At 42.8% G+C, this 19,751-nt stretch overlaps 1 protein-coding gene across 1 annotated transcript in view; it reads left to right on the top strand.

Annotated features, from left to right (window-relative positions):
- Positions 1–15,382, top strand: part of LOC308336587 (cullin-1) — a 37,600-nt gene extending 22,218 nt beyond the window's left edge. Inside the window, exons 5-22 of the mRNA XM_080794003.1 lie at positions 318–368; positions 1,581–1,671; positions 3,312–3,475; positions 4,532–4,694; positions 5,548–5,678; positions 6,083–6,190; positions 6,923–7,029; positions 7,388–7,436; positions 8,052–8,183; positions 9,715–9,832; positions 10,134–10,210; positions 10,545–10,663; positions 11,651–11,756; positions 12,023–12,070; positions 12,809–12,891; positions 13,309–13,414; positions 13,533–13,646; positions 14,126–15,382. Of these exons, the coding sequence (XP_080650129.1) occupies positions 318–368; positions 1,581–1,671; positions 3,312–3,475; positions 4,532–4,694; positions 5,548–5,678; positions 6,083–6,190; positions 6,923–7,029; positions 7,388–7,436; positions 8,052–8,183; positions 9,715–9,832; positions 10,134–10,210; positions 10,545–10,663; positions 11,651–11,756; positions 12,023–12,070; positions 12,809–12,891; positions 13,309–13,414; positions 13,533–13,646; positions 14,126–14,206 (1,848 nt within the window). The 3' untranslated portion in view covers positions 14,207–15,382. The remainder of the gene's footprint in view (positions 1–317; positions 369–1,580; positions 1,672–3,311; positions 3,476–4,531; positions 4,695–5,547; positions 5,679–6,082; positions 6,191–6,922; positions 7,030–7,387; positions 7,437–8,051; positions 8,184–9,714; positions 9,833–10,133; positions 10,211–10,544; positions 10,664–11,650; positions 11,757–12,022; positions 12,071–12,808; positions 12,892–13,308; positions 13,415–13,532; positions 13,647–14,125) is intronic.
- The last annotated feature ends 4,369 nt before the right edge of the window (positions 15,383–19,751 follow it).

Here is a 19,751-nt window from a genome sequence, read left to right as displayed (position 1 = left end):
AAGACGAGGCTTTTATCCATCCATATAAAGAGGACACTGGGAGCTGCCTGTAGCGGTATATAACTGATATAGACAGACCACCACTTAAAAATGAAAACAGCACAGGAATATGTTAGTTCATCATTCATTTGTGGGTTTTATGCGGTACGTTGATCCTTCTATTAATCCTCTCATTCTGCTTTTCCTGTCATCCCGAACCACATCTCCTCTCCATCCTCTCTTCTTGCCTCTCTCCATTACTCGTTCCTCTCCTCCTCTCACCTCCTCTTCATCTTTCACCCTGCGCCCTCCTCCTCCTCCTCCTCCTCCTCTCTCAGCTGGCGTTGGTGACATGGAGAGAGTGTTTATTCAGACCCCTCAACAAGCAGGTGAGTGGAACTCGATCTCACAGACACGCACTCGGTGATGCCGTCTAGCTAGCTGATCTGAAAGAAGATAATTAACCACTGAAACCCTATATATGTTGTTTTCCAGTGAATAGCGAAAATAGCACATTCTACAAGCTCAGCTCATGATGCTTCTCGTTTTGCGGGCTTCTAGTAGGTCGGCTGTTGACATGGAATTTGCTTCCATTTTTGACCAATGTTTGCCTATTATGACATGCCCAGAATAGAGGGTATGCGCATGCTTAAAGGAGAATTCCATACTAAAAGGCTTTCTTACCTTTCTTTGTAGTTGTTACGTCCCCATCAAAGAGGTCCAGGTGTTATTTTGTGCAAAAGCTCCTTATTGGCTATTTCCCCTACCATAAGCCCTAAATGAATTGCATTGAATTGAATGGGATGTATGGGGTGTTGTGCTAATTCGCTTATTTCCATCGAAATAAGTAGTAAAGTGTGCCGCTTGGGATATTATTTACATTATGAAGAGAGGATATATACAAAAAAATATATCATTTTGAGCGATGGAAATAAGTGAATTAGCACAACACCCCATACATCCCATTCAATTCAATGCAATTCATTTAGGGCTTATGGTAGGGGAAATAGCCAATAAGGAGCTTTTGCACAAAATAACACCTGGACCTCTTTGATGGGGACGTAACAACTACAAAGAAAGGTAAGAAAGCCTTTTAGTATGGAATTCTCCTTAAAGTGAATGGCACATCGAGTGGCAAAGCAACATGCAAAGTGAGTTTAACATCGTTTAACGTTGTTTAATGTAATCAGATAGGACTTTTCTGTTTGGATGCGTGGGCTGTCGAGGCCAGAAATTAGTTTTTTGCCACTCAGTATAGGCATTCCTGCATAACTTCCGGGTTTGATGATGTCACAAGCACACCCGAGTCTATTGGGATGATGGGGTTCATTGGTGTTTGATAAAAACATAGTGATGATCAAAGCAATGATATCTCTCTCTCTCTCTCTGTCTCTCTGTCTCTCTCTGTCTCTCTCTCTCTCTCTCTCTCTCTCTCTCTCTCTCTCTCTCTCTGTGTCTCTGTCTCTCTCTCTCTCTCTCTCTCTCTCTGTCTCTGTCTCTGTCTCTCTCTCTCTCTGTCTCTCTCTCTCTCTCTCTCTCTCTCTCTCTCTCTCTCTCTCTCTCTCTCTCTCTCTCTCTCTCCCTCTCGCTCTCTCTCTCAGGTAACAAATGCAGTGCTGAAGCTAATAGAGAGGGAGAGGAACGGAGAGACCATTAACACCAGACTCATCAGTGGCGTGGTTCAGTCTTACGGTACGTTTCCATTGAGACCGGCACTCCGAAGCTGTAGTGTCAAATTCATCATAATCATGTCATGTTACTCGTATTTATGGACCGATTTAAAACATGCTTTTGTCATGTGCTTTTCAATATATCTTATATTATATTATTATATATATCTTTTTAATATTTGAATGGTGTATGCTCTCATCCAAGAGTGGCTTAACAATTAGACCAAAATGGGTTAAGTTATAGTCTGTTGAAAAGCAAGTGCAGACAAAGACGCTTTTCTCTTGGTGGTTCGGTGGTGTTGCTCAGGTCATTTCCTGAAGGCAATGAGCTCAGTGGAAAGCTTGTGCATGGATTAACCCATTCTGACCTGAGATCAGATTCATACGAGGTTTCCACTGGACACACACTGGTCTGATCAACCCATTCTGACCTGAGATCAGATTCTAAAAAAATGTCAGTCGTTCTTCGATTTTTCAAAAATAGCAGACCTACAAGCTCGTAGCGCGCCACTCGGTGGCGCGCTATGAGCTTGTAGATCTGCTATTTTTCAATAGCTAAAGCATAACAAGATGCGAACACCAAAATGGGTTCCCGTACAGAATGGGTTAAAGTTCTCAGACGCCACTAGTGATTTGTAGTCATTTGGGATTCCTATAGAAGCAAGCATGTCTTGTATGTTAGCATGTTGCGCACATGGAAGCTACTGTATGGAAGCATGTAGCTCACAAAAGCATGAAGCATGTAGCTCAGAAAATAGCCGATCTACAAGCTGACAACACGTCACGCTGCGACGTGTTGTGAGCTTGTAGATCGGCCTTTTTCCTGTCATTAGTAGTTTTAAGATGAAAGGGTATTTGAAGTTGTTAAAACTAGCAGTAGAATACATGTTCAGAAGCATCTTCCCTAAACACAAATGGTGTTGGAAATGCCGCAAAGAGTAAAGCCCCAAACTGTGATGATTTCTTCAACCGGTTGGATCTGTATGTAGAACTGCAGGAACAACAACGATTATTATACCTAAACATGATTCAATTCAATTTGAGCCATGAAGATTTTATTGAGCTTTATTCCATGCGTGTGTAATTCATGATGCGACCATAGACTGTAAGACTGTAGACAAAGCGTTCCGCAGGTCTAACATGAACATAAAATGAAGCCTGTCAGTCCTTGCAATGGAAGTCGCCATCTTTCTAGATCCGTTTTGGCCCAGCTCAGGCCAGCTGGCCCATTGGCTGGCCCAGACAACGAGGCGGGACTTCCCCCTTCTTCTTCGTTGGTTTTTATTTTGACTCGAGTGGGTGGGGGATCCCGTTCATAGACTGTAACGGTAGTCACCCCCCTCAGAACATGCGCGACTTTATGGTAATTTTTTTTATAAATGGGACCATAATTTTCCAAATATAATATTATGACATTAGAAATGAGACTTTAAACTAGTGACTGGAAGCAAAAAGTATTCATGACCATGTTTATTAAGGTAATATAGTCTAGGTGAAGTTGGGCCAAAATACATGGACTTCTATGGGGCTATGGGTTTTTCTGGGTCCAGTGACAGCGCCACAACAGGCCATTATATGAACTTTCATTTCCTTAGTGGCTTCACAAAATATCTCTCTGACTGCCCCCCTGGATGCGACTGACCCCTCTCTCTCTCTCTCCAGTTGAGCTGGGTCTGAACGAGGAGGACGCGTTCGCCAAAGGCCCCACGCTGTCCGTTTACAAGGAGTATTTTGAGTGTCAGTTCCTCACCGACACGGAGCGCTTCTACACGCGAGAGAGCACAGAGTTCCTACTACAGAACCCCGTCACGGAGTACATGAAGAAGGTACGCCATTACACACGCTTAACCCATTCTGACCTGAGATCAGATTCATACGAGGTTTCCACTGGACACACACTGGTCTGATGAACCCATTCTGACCTGAGATCCGATTCTAAAAATGTCGATTTTTCAAAAATAGCAGACCTACAAGCTCGTAGCGCGCCACTCGGTGGCGTGCTATGAGCTTGTAGATCTGCTATTTTTCAATAGCTAAAGCATAACATGATGCTAACACCAAAATGGGTTCCCGGTCAGAATGGGTTAACTATTGCTGCTTGCATTATAGCCGTCACTACTAGCTTTTACTACTGCTATCAGTATTACTACTAGGGATGTCCCAGGATCCTGTTGTTTTTTCTTTGCTCCAGATCCGATTTCCGATCATTTGATTTTGAGTATTTTGAGCCGATACGATTATTGCTGATTGCCGATATTTATATTTTCATAGAACACTTATGCCATATCACAATAGTGCAATATCCAAAGTCACAGGCAATATCCAGTCTAATATCGTGATATGGATTATATAATATTGATACTAGGGATGGTCCCGATTATGTTTTTTTTTCTCCCGATCCGATTCCGATCACGTGGTCGGATCTGGACAACCCGAACTACTAGTATTACTACAGCGATTAGTGCCGTTATGACTTCTTCCAGTATTACTGACTGTTGGTGCTGTCCCTAATGCTATCTATGTATGGGTGTGTGTGTGCATGCTCGTTTGTCTGTCTATGTGTGTGGCTCTGTATTGGCGGCTGTGGCTCAGGAGGTAGAGCAGGTCTTCCAATGATCCCTGGGTCGGCGGTTCGAATCCCGGCTCCTCCTCCTGTCCACATGTCGAAGTGTCCTTGGGCAAGACACTGAACCCTACATTGCCTCTCCAATGAGTCGGTCGGTGTAAGCTTGCCACCATTGGTGTGGGAAGTGAGGACGCTGGCATCGACTGTTCGTCGCTTCACCTCCCAATGTATGAATGAAAGGAACCATTGTAAAGCGCTTTGAGCACTTGGAAAAGTGCTATAAAAATGCAATTCATTATTATTATTATTATTTCAGGCTGAGGCTCGTCTGCTAGAGGAACAGCGGCGCGTTCAGGTCTACCTCCACGAGTCCACTCAGGACGAACTGGCCCGGAAGTGTGAACAGGTTCTCATAGAGAAACACCTGGAGATCTTCCACACTGAGTTCCAGAACCTTCTGGACGCTGACAAGAATGAAGGTAAAAGGGCTCCTCCGTTGATTCATGCATCAATTTTAATAACTTTTTATTTATAAATAACAAGTTGTCTAAAGACACATGTAGATCATTTAAGACCATACTGTTACGCAGACCCACCTGCAGACCTCATCAAGTGCTCGGTGACGGTGGCAACAAAATAATTTAAATAAACTACTACTAACTGGAAGGAACCTCCTAAAAGGTTTTGCAAGGCAGATTTATTGTGCTTCTACACAGCATCCAGTACCATTGGGCATACAGTATGATTAGGCAGCACTCATGGCGTCAATAATATATCATGTATGTAATATGATCAAGTAAGGTGACAGTGAATCAGTACAGTGTATAAAACGGATGCAGCCTCCAATGGGAAACCTTTGAGTCCCTTGAGTTGCAGCAACTCGTTTTCAAGTGGGTCCCCAAACCCACCCCTTGTTCAGATGTATTAACCCATTCTGGGTGGGGAAGCCCTTGTGGTGTTTTAAAGCATTATGTTATACTTCAGCTATTGAAAAATAGATCTACGAGCTCATAGCGACGAACTTGTAGGTCTGCTATTTTAGAAAAATCGTGAAAATGTGCCTCAAGTCTTTGAATATATATTATTAATGAAGATTATTAGTGAAGATTTTAACTCAAAGCTTTGGTTCTGGGGAGGTCCCTGGAACAACATATTTTAAGATATTGCATATCATTTTTGGGTTCTTGACATGAAATATTGAGTACCACAGATACAGAAACATAAGGTTTTTCTGAAAACTCAGGATTTTGAAGACATTCTTTTATCAGGCCTAAATGGGTTAATGACGGCTCCAATTTAGACATGCATGCGTTTGTCCTCCTCTCTTGTCAGACCTGGGCAGGATGTACAACCTGGTGTCGCGCATTACAGACGGTCTGGGGGAGCTGAAGAAACTTCTGGAGACTCACATCCACAACCAGGGCCTGGCCGCCATTGAGAAGTGTGGAGAAGCAGCTCTCAACGTATGGACGCCACTGAGACAAAGAACGTCTGATGTTAAAACTAACCCACACGTCCTCACACAACGGTGTCGCTCAACCACCATGACACAACTTGGATGTCACTTTGACATGTTTTTTTTCCAGTTGAAATTGCATCTTTTACATTGTTGTCGAGCGTCACAGTTGTGCGATGAAATATGAATTAAAAGTTATGGACGCATATTTTTTACATTTTTACAATTGTTCTGCACAATACTAATCATTGAACAACATACCCATAACCACAGCTATCCAATGTAGCGAAGATAACAAGCTATTTGTAATAGGAATGAGGATTTTCACACTTAAAAAAAACAACAAAAATGGAAAAGTATATGATGGTATCCGATGAAACCAAAGAGCACTGTTTTGACGGTCTGTCCCAGGACCCTAAGGTTTATGTCCAGACTACGTTGGACGTTCATAAGAAGTACAACGCCCTGGTCATGTCCGCCTTCAACAACGACGCTGGCTTTGTGGCTGCCCTCGACAAGGTCAGTTTGCACGCCGTATTCCTCCGTTTTGAGCTTTCAGTCTAACATGTCATGGAGTCTGTCTCCAGAAAGGTTTACGAAGACCCGCACACCGTCTGAACTTGCAATACGAACACTTACAATTTACAATTTAGGCATTTAGCAGACGCTCTTAATCCAGAGCGACTTACATTAAGCAAGAACAAAAAGCATGGGGAATACATCACATAAAAACATTTATCATGAAACATGCGTAAGCTAAGAAAGTAACACTTAATTTAGGTAACGTTTCTGCAGGCATTGGAGTCCGTCTCCGTCATTTTTTGCCGTGTTCTGTTGCTAGTCTAACGCGAGTCCTTTTTGTCCATTCACTTTGTAAGCAGTCAGCTGGTGTGTGTGTAATGCTGGTTTTAGGGATAAAATAATTAGCTCCATAATTGATAAATTGAAATCAAGTAAAGTATTAACAATCAAGTTATTAGTTTACTGATGTGCTACCGAAATGTAAATGCTTGGCTTTGTTCTGTTATAAAATTATTATACGTTTTCTTTTTGCTGATGGCTAAACCTAGAAACCTAGTATTTTACATACTTTTGTACTTAATTATTACCATGTTTTATCAACATTTTATGATTGAGATATATCAGTTGGATGATCTTTTGGAAAAAAAAAAATGTTATAATAGCGAACCTGCTAGATAATTCCTTGTATGAACCTCTCATTGAGTGTTGTTTGTCATTGTGTCTCTACAGGCTTGCGGTCGTTTCATTAACAACAATGCAGTCACTAAGATGGCTCAGTCCTCCAGCAAGTCTCCTGAACTACTGGCCAGATACTGTGACTCGCTGCTTAAAAAGAGGTGAGTAGGCTTACCAAACAAAGTCCCCAAGCCCCAAACGCTTCTAAATACGTTAATCTGTTCAGTAGTTGTGGAGCCAATTGAATGGTGGTCGGCGCTACAAGTGGAACAATACAGGGAGAGAGATGGACGTTCTGAAAGAAATCTCTTTAACAAGGAAGTGAATGGGAGGCGAGTTTTAGCGACCACATGGTTTCCCTTGTTCCTCGCTTCACTGGTGGCTTGAACGGTGGAAACTTTAATGACTGATTGAAAGCAGTCATGTTTTCCAAATGCATTTATTATTAGATTTGTTGAGGTCCTTTATATATAGGCAGAAACTAATGGATGTACATTGTGTCTGTCTGTCCATTTTTAGTTCCAAGAACCCAGAGGAGGCAGAACTGGAGGATACACTCAACCAAGTGGTGAGACACTCTGACCTTGACTATTAGTACAAAACACAGTACGTCATCTAGGCAAATAAATACATAGGGATGCTTTGATCTCGCCCCAGCAGTACTCTGTCCTTATGTGACATAGTCTCGCACAAGGGGATCAGCGAATGACAAACTGCACGGTGGCAAAGCCACTTTTGGTCAGTCATCATTTTCAATAAAAAGGATACACTTGTGGAAAGCCCTGCTAAGGCCGCATTTACACTGGCAGCCTAATCCAGCCTCAGATCCCGTGCCGCATCCGGATTGGAATCTGATTTGGTTAAATGAATCTAAACACAAATACGCCACATGGAATCAGATTTTTACAAATGCGACTTGAGCCACATTCAAAGGTGGTTTCAAATAGCTTTTTCAGAAAACTGTCAGGATGTAGAAGACAATTTTTAGAATCTGATATCAGGTCAAAATGGGTTAACTAGGTAGATATTTGTATAGAAAGGCCTAACCGGGGACAGGGGTCGCAAGTTGGCCTCGGCTAGAAACCCCACATACAATGCAATGCTTTCATGCGTTTCTAACTTGTATTGTCCCTGTATGTAAAACACGAATAAAGCTTTTGTGGGTTTTTTATTTTGTTACCAGATGGTGGTCTTTAAGTACATCGAGGATAAGGATGTGTTCCAGAAGTTCTATGCTAAGATGCTAGCTAAGCGCCTGGTCCACCAGAACAGTGCTAGCGACGACGCTGAGGCTAGCATGATCTCCAAACTAAAGGTCAGGAGAGACACTCACTCACTCACTCATATAGAATACATTCTATACGCACACTGACATGAGAACCCCATCCTCCAGTCAAGACAAAATGTTTCAATTCGTCGCAAAACTGACTTACTGTTGTGACATGTGCAACCTGCTCAATGAACTCAATCCGGGGAGAGTGGCGACGCTTTACGGTAAAAAAGATCAAGTGGCTGCAGTTCCCCCGGAGCTGTGGGGAAGTAAAGTGAACACGGGGTCGTTTGGGACTTGCCCCAAACAATGAGCAGGACTTGTAGACGAGACTGAGACCGAGCCTTCCTTCTCCCAGCCTTTGCGTGATCGCCTAGTTTCGCCGTCAGTGGAGAACAATCCTTACTTCCCAACAACCAATGACCCAAGGAGTGCATCCGCTATCCATTCGCGAGTGTGCCATGTGAATCGCCATTGTCCGCGGGAGGAAGAAGATCAACCGCCATTGTCGGTCACCATGGCTAAGCCACTCAAAAACAATACACAAACACTGGACGGTACTTTTCAGGTGTGGGCAGGTCTAGCATACTGAAAGTGCAATTATCATATGCATGGGATAATTGCTTCATCATGGCTGAACCATTAAAAAAAACAATGGTACAAAGCACATGGCCAGTAGTAGCATACCAGCGAATGGGTGGTTAAAGTTTAGCATGGAGCCTAAACAAAAAGCCTGATTCATCATGGAGGAGCTTTTTAACTGACAAAGAGAGAACAAACCAGTGAAATTATTCTTAGCGATTTGCAGCTACAAAGAAGTTCTAAGAATAGATAAGATCAAAGGGAAAACGTCAGATAACGGCACAACAACGTCAAATATGACTTAAGTATAAAGAGTACAATTCTATATTGTTTGTTGATAATGAATACGAGACTGTCTGGCCACCACCCCCTTCGCAACCGCTCTACAATGGAGGTGGTATGATGATGGCGAAGGGATCGTGTCCTTGTCCCTGCACTGGTGGCCCATGCTGGGCAGCGAGTGCCTAATGGCCTTCACTCCGGAATTGACGCAAATAGAGCGATATGTGGGAAACAAATTTTCAGCTCGAGCAATTTTTGCAGAACACAGTGACATCCAACTTTAGACCCAGTTGGGAAGGAAGTTTGTTGTTGCTATGTGGATTTACTGAGCTATATCATGATACAACACTGGTCGACTACTGAGAGGGAAATCTGCGAAGTGCGAACACATTTGGTTCTAAATATATACCGGTATACTTTTTATTTCTTTATTTTTTACCTCACGGGGCAATCTCATTTCAATGTCTGAATAGCATCCGGCTTGTTGTGAATGCACCTTTATGCTCTCCTGGTGAAACTCCTGGTGGAAAAGAGTGTCTGGTGACTGTGTATCAGAACAGAAGACGCACACACATCTACAACCTCCACAGGCCAACTGTGGAGGTTGGGAGCTACAGCGACCACAGTACACATGTAGGGAATTCACCCATAAGGGGGATGATTTGGCTAATTTTCCAAACGTTTCTGACTGTATGTGTTGGTCCTTTTTCAGCAAGCGTGTGGGTTTGAGTACACGTCCAAACTGCAGAGGATGTTCCAAGATATCGGAGTCAGCAAAGACCTCAACGAACAGTTCAAGAAACACCTATCCAACTCGGAGCCACTGGATTGTATGTACTGACACGCGTGCACACACACACTCACACAAGGTTTAGGTTAGCCCTAACCCTAACACATGTTGGATTTGATAAGACGAATTGTGTTCCCATTCAGTCTCTAATCAATGTGTGTGATAATTTGTCCCAATAATTGGTCTATAATGGTCCACTCGCTCCTGCGCACCCACACACACACACACACACACTTCCTAAAAGCCAGCTGTAGCCAACTAGTTGGATAGATTATAGGACCTCTGGACAATGGTTGATGGGCTGCTGATATAATTTCGTGTGTTTGCATGTGCGTTTGCAGTGGACTTCAGTATCCAGGTTCTGAGCTCTGGATCCTGGCCTTTCCAGCAGTCCTGTACCTTCGCCTTGCCCTCCGAGGTGAGACACACACACACACACACACACACACACACACACACACACACACACACACGATAACTTGATAACTCTGCTGTCACACGGGTTATGAGCCCTGTACCAGACAGTTTAGTGTTGTTCTTATGACCCTCTGACCCTTAAAACATAGTTATTGCATCATCCAAACACAACTAGTCTTTGTATTCCGAGGAGAATAAAGTAGGGATAATGAGGAGAATAAAGTAGAGATAACAATCCTCTTATAGTAGTCGGTCTGCCTTCTTTCAATCCTCATCTCTCTTTCTCCTCTGTCACATTTCTGTGTGTGTGTGTGTGTGTGTGTGTGCGCGCACAGTTGGAGCGGAGTTACCAGCGGTTCACAGCGTTCTACGCCAGCAGACACAGTGGCCGTAAACTCACCTGGCTATACCACCTGTCTAAAGGAGAGTTGGTTACCAACTGCTTTAAGAACAGGTACACAAGGTGCTGTATGATGTAATAATGCCACAGTGGCGAGACGAGCTAGGCCGGGGTTGGCAATGGCATCCTTTTTTAGGATACCAAATGTTGCTTTATGGAGGTGACTGAGAAATAATGAACATTTCTTCTTATTATTATTTTGTTTATCATACTCAAATGTCCTACCCACTGTTGTGTAGCCACACATGCAAAATGCACCCTATTTCAATCTCTGCAGGGGGGGGCAGGTGTTTGTGTGTTCGGCACATTGGCACGCTGCATTGTCCCTCAAGCCCCACTTCTTCAGTGCAGCGATGTGGTGTTGTAAAAGTGCGACATCTAGTGGCTGAATGTTGTCTGGTCCTCCTTTAAATGCTGCATTACACTAAATGCAATATTTAAGGTCAAACATTTTGTAAATGTCACTCGGCCCTAAATATGGTTATTTTTTATAATTGATTCATCTCAATTATTGTTTTTCATTATTCTGTGATTCATAACACATTACTAAGGCAATACAGTACAGAACGGTGGGAAATGCTAACCCAGAGGATGCAACACAGAAACAACTAATTGATTAAAGCCAAAAATAAATCTTAAAAAATAAATAAATAAATAAAGTGGCAGATCTACAAGATCACAAGACTCACAAGGTTGTGAGTGAGTGTGTGTGTGTGTGTGTGTGTGTGTGTGTGTGTGTGTGTGTGTGTGTGTTTGTGTGTGTTTGTGTGTGTGTGTGATCTTGTGGATCGCGTATTTTCACTACTTCCGCCTATGTTTGCAATTATTTTATAAAATGATCCATTACATTTTTTCGATTACACCTTATTGATTTGTAACCCATTCAGACCTGTCTAACCTATACGTCTTTATACCTTTCAGCATCTGTCATTTTAGAAGTTGCTAATGGTTTTTCAGAAAACTCAAGTTGTTTTTTAGAATGAGCCTCAGGTCTAAGTGTGTGTGTGTGTGTGTGTGTGTGTGTGTGTGTGTGTGTTACAGGTACACTCTGCAGGCCTCTACATTCCAGATGGCCATCCTGCTTCAGTACAACACAGAGGACATGTACACAGTCCAGCAGCTCACTGACAGCACACAGATCAAAACGGTAAGACCTGTCTCTGTCTGTCTGTCTGTCTGTCTGTCTGCCCCCCCCCCCCCCCCCCCCAGAAGCAAAGATTTTAGTTAAAAACGTTCGCTCTGAAAGAATATGTACATTCAAAGATTTGCGCCACATTTTCACGATTTTTCAAAAATAGCAGACCTACAAGCTCGTAGCGCGGCACCGTAGATCTGCTATTTTTCCAATAGCTAAAGTATAACATGATACTTTACATCGTTTAGTGTTTAAACTGCTTCTTGTTTGTATTGCAGGACATTCTTGCCCAGGTGTTGCAGATCTTGTTAAAATCCAAGCTGCTGGTGAGTGTTCATAAAATATTTGCTCTGTCTTTTAGCGCAGTATAGAATGATGTCAGCAATTGCATTACTCTGAACCCTGTAGACTGCTATATATATATATATATATATATATATATATATATATATATATATATATATATATATATAAATGCACTACTTTGTCTCATTCAATCTGTTCTAATCTACAGACAGTTTTGTCAAAATTTAATTAAACCAATTTAAAAAAATCCAAATCTTTATTGGCTTACAACAAAAAGGAACGCTAAGGAAAGCGTTCCTTTTTGTTGTGTGCCAATAAATACATGGAAATGTGAGTACTTTGTCCGCCATTTGTTTAATTTTTGGATGTGCTACCTTTTTGGATTTTTTTTTTTAATTCCTATTTTTGGATGTATACTGGATTTGGGTTTGGCAACTCAAAGTCGGGGTCTAAAGGATTTTCAACCCAGAAATTGAAATGTGATCCAATTGTTTTAAGCTACAATCTAATCCTATTTTTCATTCTGAAAAAAATACATGTAACAGGGTAGCTGCAGGTTTAGTCTGATTTGACTTTTTAATACCTTTATATTTAATATTGTGAGCTTGTAGATCTGTCCAAGCTACAGACCGTGTTGCCAAGTCTGCTCATTATAAGCCACGTTGGGCTTTGTGGCGAGGACAGACGTACATGCGTGCACACACACGCAAATGTTTGTGGTGAATTTCTCTACAGCATGTTCTCCTTTCTCCCACCAGGTCCTGGAGGATGAGAACGCTAACGTGGATGAAGTGGACTTTAAACCAGAGACGCTGATCAAACTCTTCCTCGGATACAAGAAGTGAGATTCAACACATTTTCTTACCCTTTACTTTTTCTTAACTCTTTTCTTTCACTGACTTTCCACGGCTATACATTGTTAGTATGGACATGTTTTTGAGAGTGTGGGAATTGAAGGATGCCAATTACAGTTCAAAACACTCTGATCTACTTTGACTGTTGTGAGCTTGTAAATTGGCTATTTAAAACTATTTTAAAATGTTTTTGAAAATAGTAAAAAAATGGCAGTCTCGTTTATTACATATTTTATGTCCCCCCCCCCCCCCACCTAGAATAACATTTTGAGATATATATTGTATTTTCCTCCCAAGTGAAAATATGGTATATATAAAACTGAACCGATGCACACCGAACAGGAGTGTATGCGGAGTGAGTGAGTCAGTAGTTTTAGTAAGCGATTGTTTTTGTCCAAATGCAGTAAGAAATTGCGGGTGAACATCAACGTCCCTATGAAAACGGAACAGAAACAGGAACAGGAGACGACACACAAGAACATCGAAGAGGACCGCAAGCTGCTCATACAGGTGTGTGTTCTTCACGCTGTGTTTCTGGACACTATTAAAATGTTTTTTGGAACTCCTGAAGTCTGGTTCAGAGGTCTCACTGTTGTGTTGTGTTCTGTGTGTGTGTGTGTGTGTTCAGGCTGCTATTGTAAGGATCATGAAGATGAGGAAGATGCTGAAACATCAGCAGCTTCTGGCTGAAGTCCTGAACCAGCTGTCCTCCCGTTTCAAACCTCGGGTCCCTGTTATCAAGGTATATACACACCCCCCTTCCTGCATTCAAACCCAGAGCCTGTAGACCGATTCAGAAACGGGTCTCGTGGTCAAAGAAAAAACTGTCCTTGATTTCAACCTCTACTACAATTATTTCACTGAACTATAATGAGATATTTTATATTGATACTGATGTCACATTTAAACTTTAAAGCAACATGAATTAGAACATCGTTACCGTTGCCACACCACCCAGGCCTTCCTGGTATTAATCAAGGACTGTCTAAAGAGGACGAGAACCGAAGACCGTAGACGCCATGTTGGTGGACGCCATGTTGCTACCTGGGAGGAAAGATGGTTCTCAACTGCGCATGTTTCTTTCCTTCCAGGGAGCAACATGGCGTCCACCGTACGGTCTTCGCTTCTCGTTTGACAGTCCTTGGTATTAATTACACATCATTCTCTCTCTGCTGTTCATCACATCTTACATCTTGTCTCTCGTCTCCCTCCACTGGGCAGAAATGCATCGACATCCTGATCGAGAAGGAATACCTGGAGCGAGTGGATGGGGAGAAGGACACATACAGCTACCTGGCCTAAATATCAATCCCCTCCCCTACTCCTTTTTATTTTATTTTTATGAGTTTTTCTTTTTGTTCTTTCTTCTTTTTAATGTCTGAGTAATAAAGTGTGAATCCCTCTGACGTGATGACGGACATGTTGCTTGCAGCTTATTGAGGGGGTGGTTGTGTGTGCGCGAGGATGTAAACCGAATCAGAACGACAGCCATGGAAGTGACGGGGGCGCAGGGATGAACTATGATCCCCCCATGGAGACCTCCCCTGTCCCACCAGGAGGTCAGGAGAATGACATACTCACCCGTCCTTTTGAGACAAAAAGAAAAACTTAAGTGGATCTATAGGACTCAAACAGACACCAACCAACACCTCCTGCTGTGTTTTCATAATGTAAATATGAACCAGACACTTGTAAGAAAACGAAAGAGAGAAAAAAAACATAACTTCCTCTCATCCTTTGTTGCATAGCGCAAACCTTAATGAATTTAGCCTACAGCCAATGAGGAGGTACTGCATCTTATTAAAAAAAAAAGGGGGGGTGGGGGGTGTTACTGCATGCTACAGCCTACCTGCATCATGGCGACAGCGTGGAAAACCAGGAAAGATGGAAAACCAGGAAAGATGGAAAAACAAAAGGTGACAGCGCAGAGCTCCCGACTGCCAGCAGAGAGGTGCAGTCCTACAATATTAGACGACCCACTGGAATGAGATGAAAGACATAAGACTGTACTCTGTTTCAACTGTAATTTATGTATGTGACTGAACCCATGCAGGACTCGTGGTGAGTGCTGGTTTGGGTGTTTAAGGGGAGGGTTATGACCCTTATTCCCCTCCATAGACTTGCTGCTGCCTGATCCCCAACTGCCCCGTAACCCCCTCCCTCCCTCCCCAGTCCCCCAAGCTCACCCCCCCCCCCCCCCATTTCCCAACCCTGGGCACTTGAACAGACCTGACCAGAACTCTGATAACGGAGCGAGTCAAGAGACCTTGCCCACACTACTAGCTTTAACTCCATTATCGGTTGAAGTTGAGAAATTGATCGTCTCGTTTTCTGTAGCGGGTCTGTAAAGGGCTTGAGGTCAGTTGGGATCATGCGCGTACAGTATGTCACCTGTATTATTGCTGCAAGGTGGACAACATTTGTACAGTGTGGTTCATTTTCTAAATGTGTGATAATTAAAAAGTAAAGGTTTCTCTATGCTCGCCTCTCCCCGGACTGTTTTATTTTTTGGAGGCTGTTTTAAAGCCATTTCCTGCTCCAGTAATTATAAAAAGCACAGAAAGAGGTTTTGACCTGTAATGTGTACAACTAATGATTAAAGATATTCCAAGCTGCACATACATTACAAATGTATTGGAGTCTCCACCCCCCCCCCTTGGACAAGAATAAAAATCTTCCAAGAGAAATACGTATTTTTAATGACAAGTTTGGGTGACGGTTATTATAGTAGCCCAAGTGGTATTTTGGGTGACCATTTTTGTGTAACGTTTTTTACAGAGGATCTTATCTCGTTAGCTGAAAAAGGTTTTGTAATCCAGCTCTCTTAAAGTCTTCCATTTTCAAGATGAGGAACGAGGACACCGTGGGAAACTCGGTGAAAACAACTTGGATTGTGTGTCTCTCTGCAGGCCTCTGGATGTTTGTTCAACCCTCATTTCTGCTCTACATTTGCAATTGTTATGAAAGCCAGGTGCTGTTTAAATTTAAAATTAATGTATGCAGTCAATACTTGGTCTACTTTTGAACAAATTATTTCATCAATGCGGCGTGGCATGGAGGCGATCTGCCTGTTATGTGTTATGGAAGCCCAGGTTTGCTTTGATAATGGCCGTAAATGCTGAAAATGTTGTATTGTTGAATTGTTTGTATGTCTCACACCTTCCTCTTGACAATACAACCTAGTCCTAGATTCTCTAGGGTTCAGGTCAGGCCATTTTGCTGGTTCGTTAAGCACAATAATACCATGGTCACACCAGTTACTAGTAGTTTTGGCAATGTGGGCATGGGTGCCATATCCAGCTGGAAAGGAACATCTCCATGAAGCTTGTCAACATACACAATGTCCTCTAAAACGATGTCTGTGTTGAAACCATTAGGTTTTCACTGTCAGTGGATCAACACCCGCAGATAAATCATCAGGTGGAAGCTGCATGGTTGGGTTTGTGTGTGTCTTTCTTTTTCTGTCGTTCTTTCTTAGGACGGAGATCAAGGTAGACGCCTTTGGAGGGCTCAACACAAGCCGATGCCCCTAGAGATCCATCCCAAAGCTTCCCTCAGGGAGCCCAGCAAGCCAGCTAGCCAGCAAGCCCGCCCAGTCAGCCAACGCAGCCAGTCAGCTCCGCCAGTCAGCCAGTGTAGAAAGTCAGGCTGCCAAGCCAGAGCATATCAGCCCTTGCAGTCAGCCATTGCAGCCATACACCAGCCTTGCTCAGTCAGCTCAGCCAGGCCTCTTTCGAGGCCTGGCTCTCTGTCTGCCTGGCCCGGTCTGCCCTGCCCTGCCTTGCCTTGCAGCAACAGAACCAGCCTTTCTGGCAAGCCAGCCAGCTCAGAATGTGCAGCTTAACGCCCACTTTCGGCCAAGCCCACAAAAAGGACCCCCCCCCCATGTAATTTGCCAGGCAGGCTCCACTGGCAGAAGGGTAAAGAAAATTCCACAGACAACTTGACATTGAGACATACTTCCAATCGCTGTACATTCATGTTTAAGTATTGGCATTTTGAAATATTGAAAGTGAAATTGCCTGCAACAACAACTTTGAAACACAAGAGGGCAGTGTGTGTTGCAGAGTTCCCACAGTACAGTGCATAATGGTTACAGGAGTTTAGCCTACAGTATTTAGATTATTTTATCCTATTGTTCTAATGCGAGCGACAAGATTGAATTAGTCACCCCCCCCCCCAACATCACATAAGGAAATTGACAAGGGATGCATGATTCTCACTCTTTGTGTGTATTTGCTGTGTATATTATAATGAGTATTCGACATAAGTCATACAGTTTACCAGCTCATTTTCAATGCATATTACTTAATTGATTGATTGAATACTTTTATTAACAGTTTGCAGATTGTGCAGAGGTTTACAAAGATTGCTAATAGAGGATGACACAAAATAGCCCTGGCTTGTTTCCATTGTGTTCCAGTCTGTCTCAATCGGTCGCTTGTTAAAGCTGCAATATCATTTAGATTAACGCTCATATCAAGCAGTGGTTCTCAAAGTTGGGTCCGAGGAGTCCCAGCCCAGGAGGCCCATGAGGATCACTCCTTGAGGGGGTTCCAGGGGGTCCCGCAGCAAAATGTGTTAAGAGGCAGCCCATCCACGGCTTTGACCCTGTTTTCGGAAATTTGAAAACAGCCTATCTACAAGCATTGTGAGCTATAGATCTGCGATTAGTTTGGATGTTTTCAAAAGGTTTTGAAAACATTTAAAATCTTTTCATATTTTTGAAACTTTTTTTTTAATGACAAATCTTGCACAAATTACATTTCATTTGAGATATTCACCGCTGCTGTAAAGTGATGCTGGAATAAGCCGGATCAATCACAGAGAGAAGAGTCATTAAAGATGCAGCTGCTTCAGAAATGCCCTGGGGCCAAAACATCACTGAGCACCTGGAAGGGGTGTGATTGATTGATTGAAGTATATGTATTAACAGTTTGCAGAATTACAGTACATTTCAACTCAATACAAAAACTGTTAACAGTGAGTGGACGACCCAATAAAGCATTACACTTGTTTACAAGAGGCTCCACCTTGTTCAATTCATCAAAACATTTAAAGACATACAAATTTTGTACGTCTTTAAAGGTTCGAATTGAAGCCGTCCGTAGGTGCCCTTTGAGAGTGGTTTTGAAGGATTCAAGGGATTCGCATGTCTTAATGACTGTTGGTAGGGCGTTCCACATTTTGGCCATAAACATGGATGACATGACATTAATGATGATAAGGAGAACAACCCAGAGTAGACAGGCAGTAGACTAAGGGTAAAATGATGATATGGGAGAATAAGGTGACCTGGCCCAAAGTTCAGGAGGATAATGGAACATTGACCACTGGGCATTAGTTTGTAAACAGATAAGACATAATTATCTAACAACATGGTTTGTTGAACTCTCTCTGGTGTTGTGGGTGTAGACTTCATTGACATTAAGGAAGTATTTGTGTGCTTTCAAGTTTCACCATGCACCATATCTAACTCTAGACTCTATAATGTATACCGTATATCTATAGTGTGCCCCGAGACAAATGCATCATTATTTTAGTGAGGGCATTTTTGTCAACCATTGTTAACCATTTATAAGTAACATTTTAATGCAGGACTTTTACTTCTAAGTTCTAACATAGTATTCTACATTGTGCTATAAGCTATAATAATAACCTGTAAAACTTCCGAGGGCGAGTAGGGCGAGGTCGTGTGCACGCATCCGCCTGGGTGACGGCAGACTGCTGGGCGAGCGCGGGTACTTTGGCATGCGGGGTCAGATCAACACACGCCTTCCACACCTCCACAGGGAGTGCTGTGCCCGGTGTCGAGTCGGTCGGACCCACGGTTGTCCAGAAATGCCACAAAAGGCCTCTGCCTGCATGGGCTCTGGACAGGGCCCTTCTGACATCACAACACTCCATATTTGGGCATACCTGACACAGAACTCCATATATAGCAATAAAGGGACACAGCGAGACAGACACAGAAATCTCCATATATGGGAATAAAAGCGACAGACAGGTGGGTGGAACAGGTACTATGACACGGGTTCAACGGGTATTGCATAGCCGGGTGGGGCATGGATCTCCAACTTCCATCATTACCGAATCGGTGCTCTACAGCCGGGCACCGGTTTAGTGTATGGAATACATTATGGAATTATCAACATATGGGATGTCAGAATAGGTCAGCTCCATATGGCAGTGTCTTGAGTGTACAGGGTTTGATGAGGTCTATGGCCATATATGGAGTGTGTCTTGAGTGTACAGGGTTTGATGAGGTCAGATCAACATATGGAATGTCATAACAGGTGTAGATTATATATTATGGTTTCATGTGCTTTATACTGGGTTGTTTTAGGTGTAATCTTGGTGGCATGTTGTGGCATGATGTCTTCAGAATTTGAAAACGTGCACCTTCAACATCCATGATCCTTGTCAACAAACTCTGCCCAGCTCTCTCCTTCCCAGACTTTCTCACAAAAGGGGAGAAACCACTGTGTTACATAACAGATAACAACTACACTGTCCGGGGTCAACTACAATCACTGAACAGTAAATTGAATTTCTCTTTACTCTATTAACCTGCGTTTCTTTCAGTGTTGCCATGTCTGCTTATTATAAGGAACCTTGGGTTTCTTTTTCTGTAAAGTTGCTTGATTGAAATGTTATTCGGTACATTTCAAAGAAAGTACAGGTCAATATAGCTCTGGTGACCATAGCTCTAGCTCTAATGCCTTTGCATTAGAGCTATGGACCAGAGTAAAGTCCTACTATTTGTCACATACATTTCTGTATGTAAGATTTGTTCTCTGCATTTGACCCATCTCTAATTGGAGCGGTGAGCTGCAGCAGTGCCGCA

The sequence above is a fragment of the Protomyctophum bolini genome, assembly GCF_963924005.1.
Source record: "Protomyctophum bolini genome assembly, chromosome: 21".
Taxonomy (NCBI): Eukaryota; Metazoa; Chordata; class Actinopteri; order Myctophiformes; family Myctophidae; genus Protomyctophum; species Protomyctophum bolini.
The sequence above is the reverse complement of the archived record's forward strand: the minus strand, read 5'-3'. Positions and strand labels throughout refer to the sequence as shown.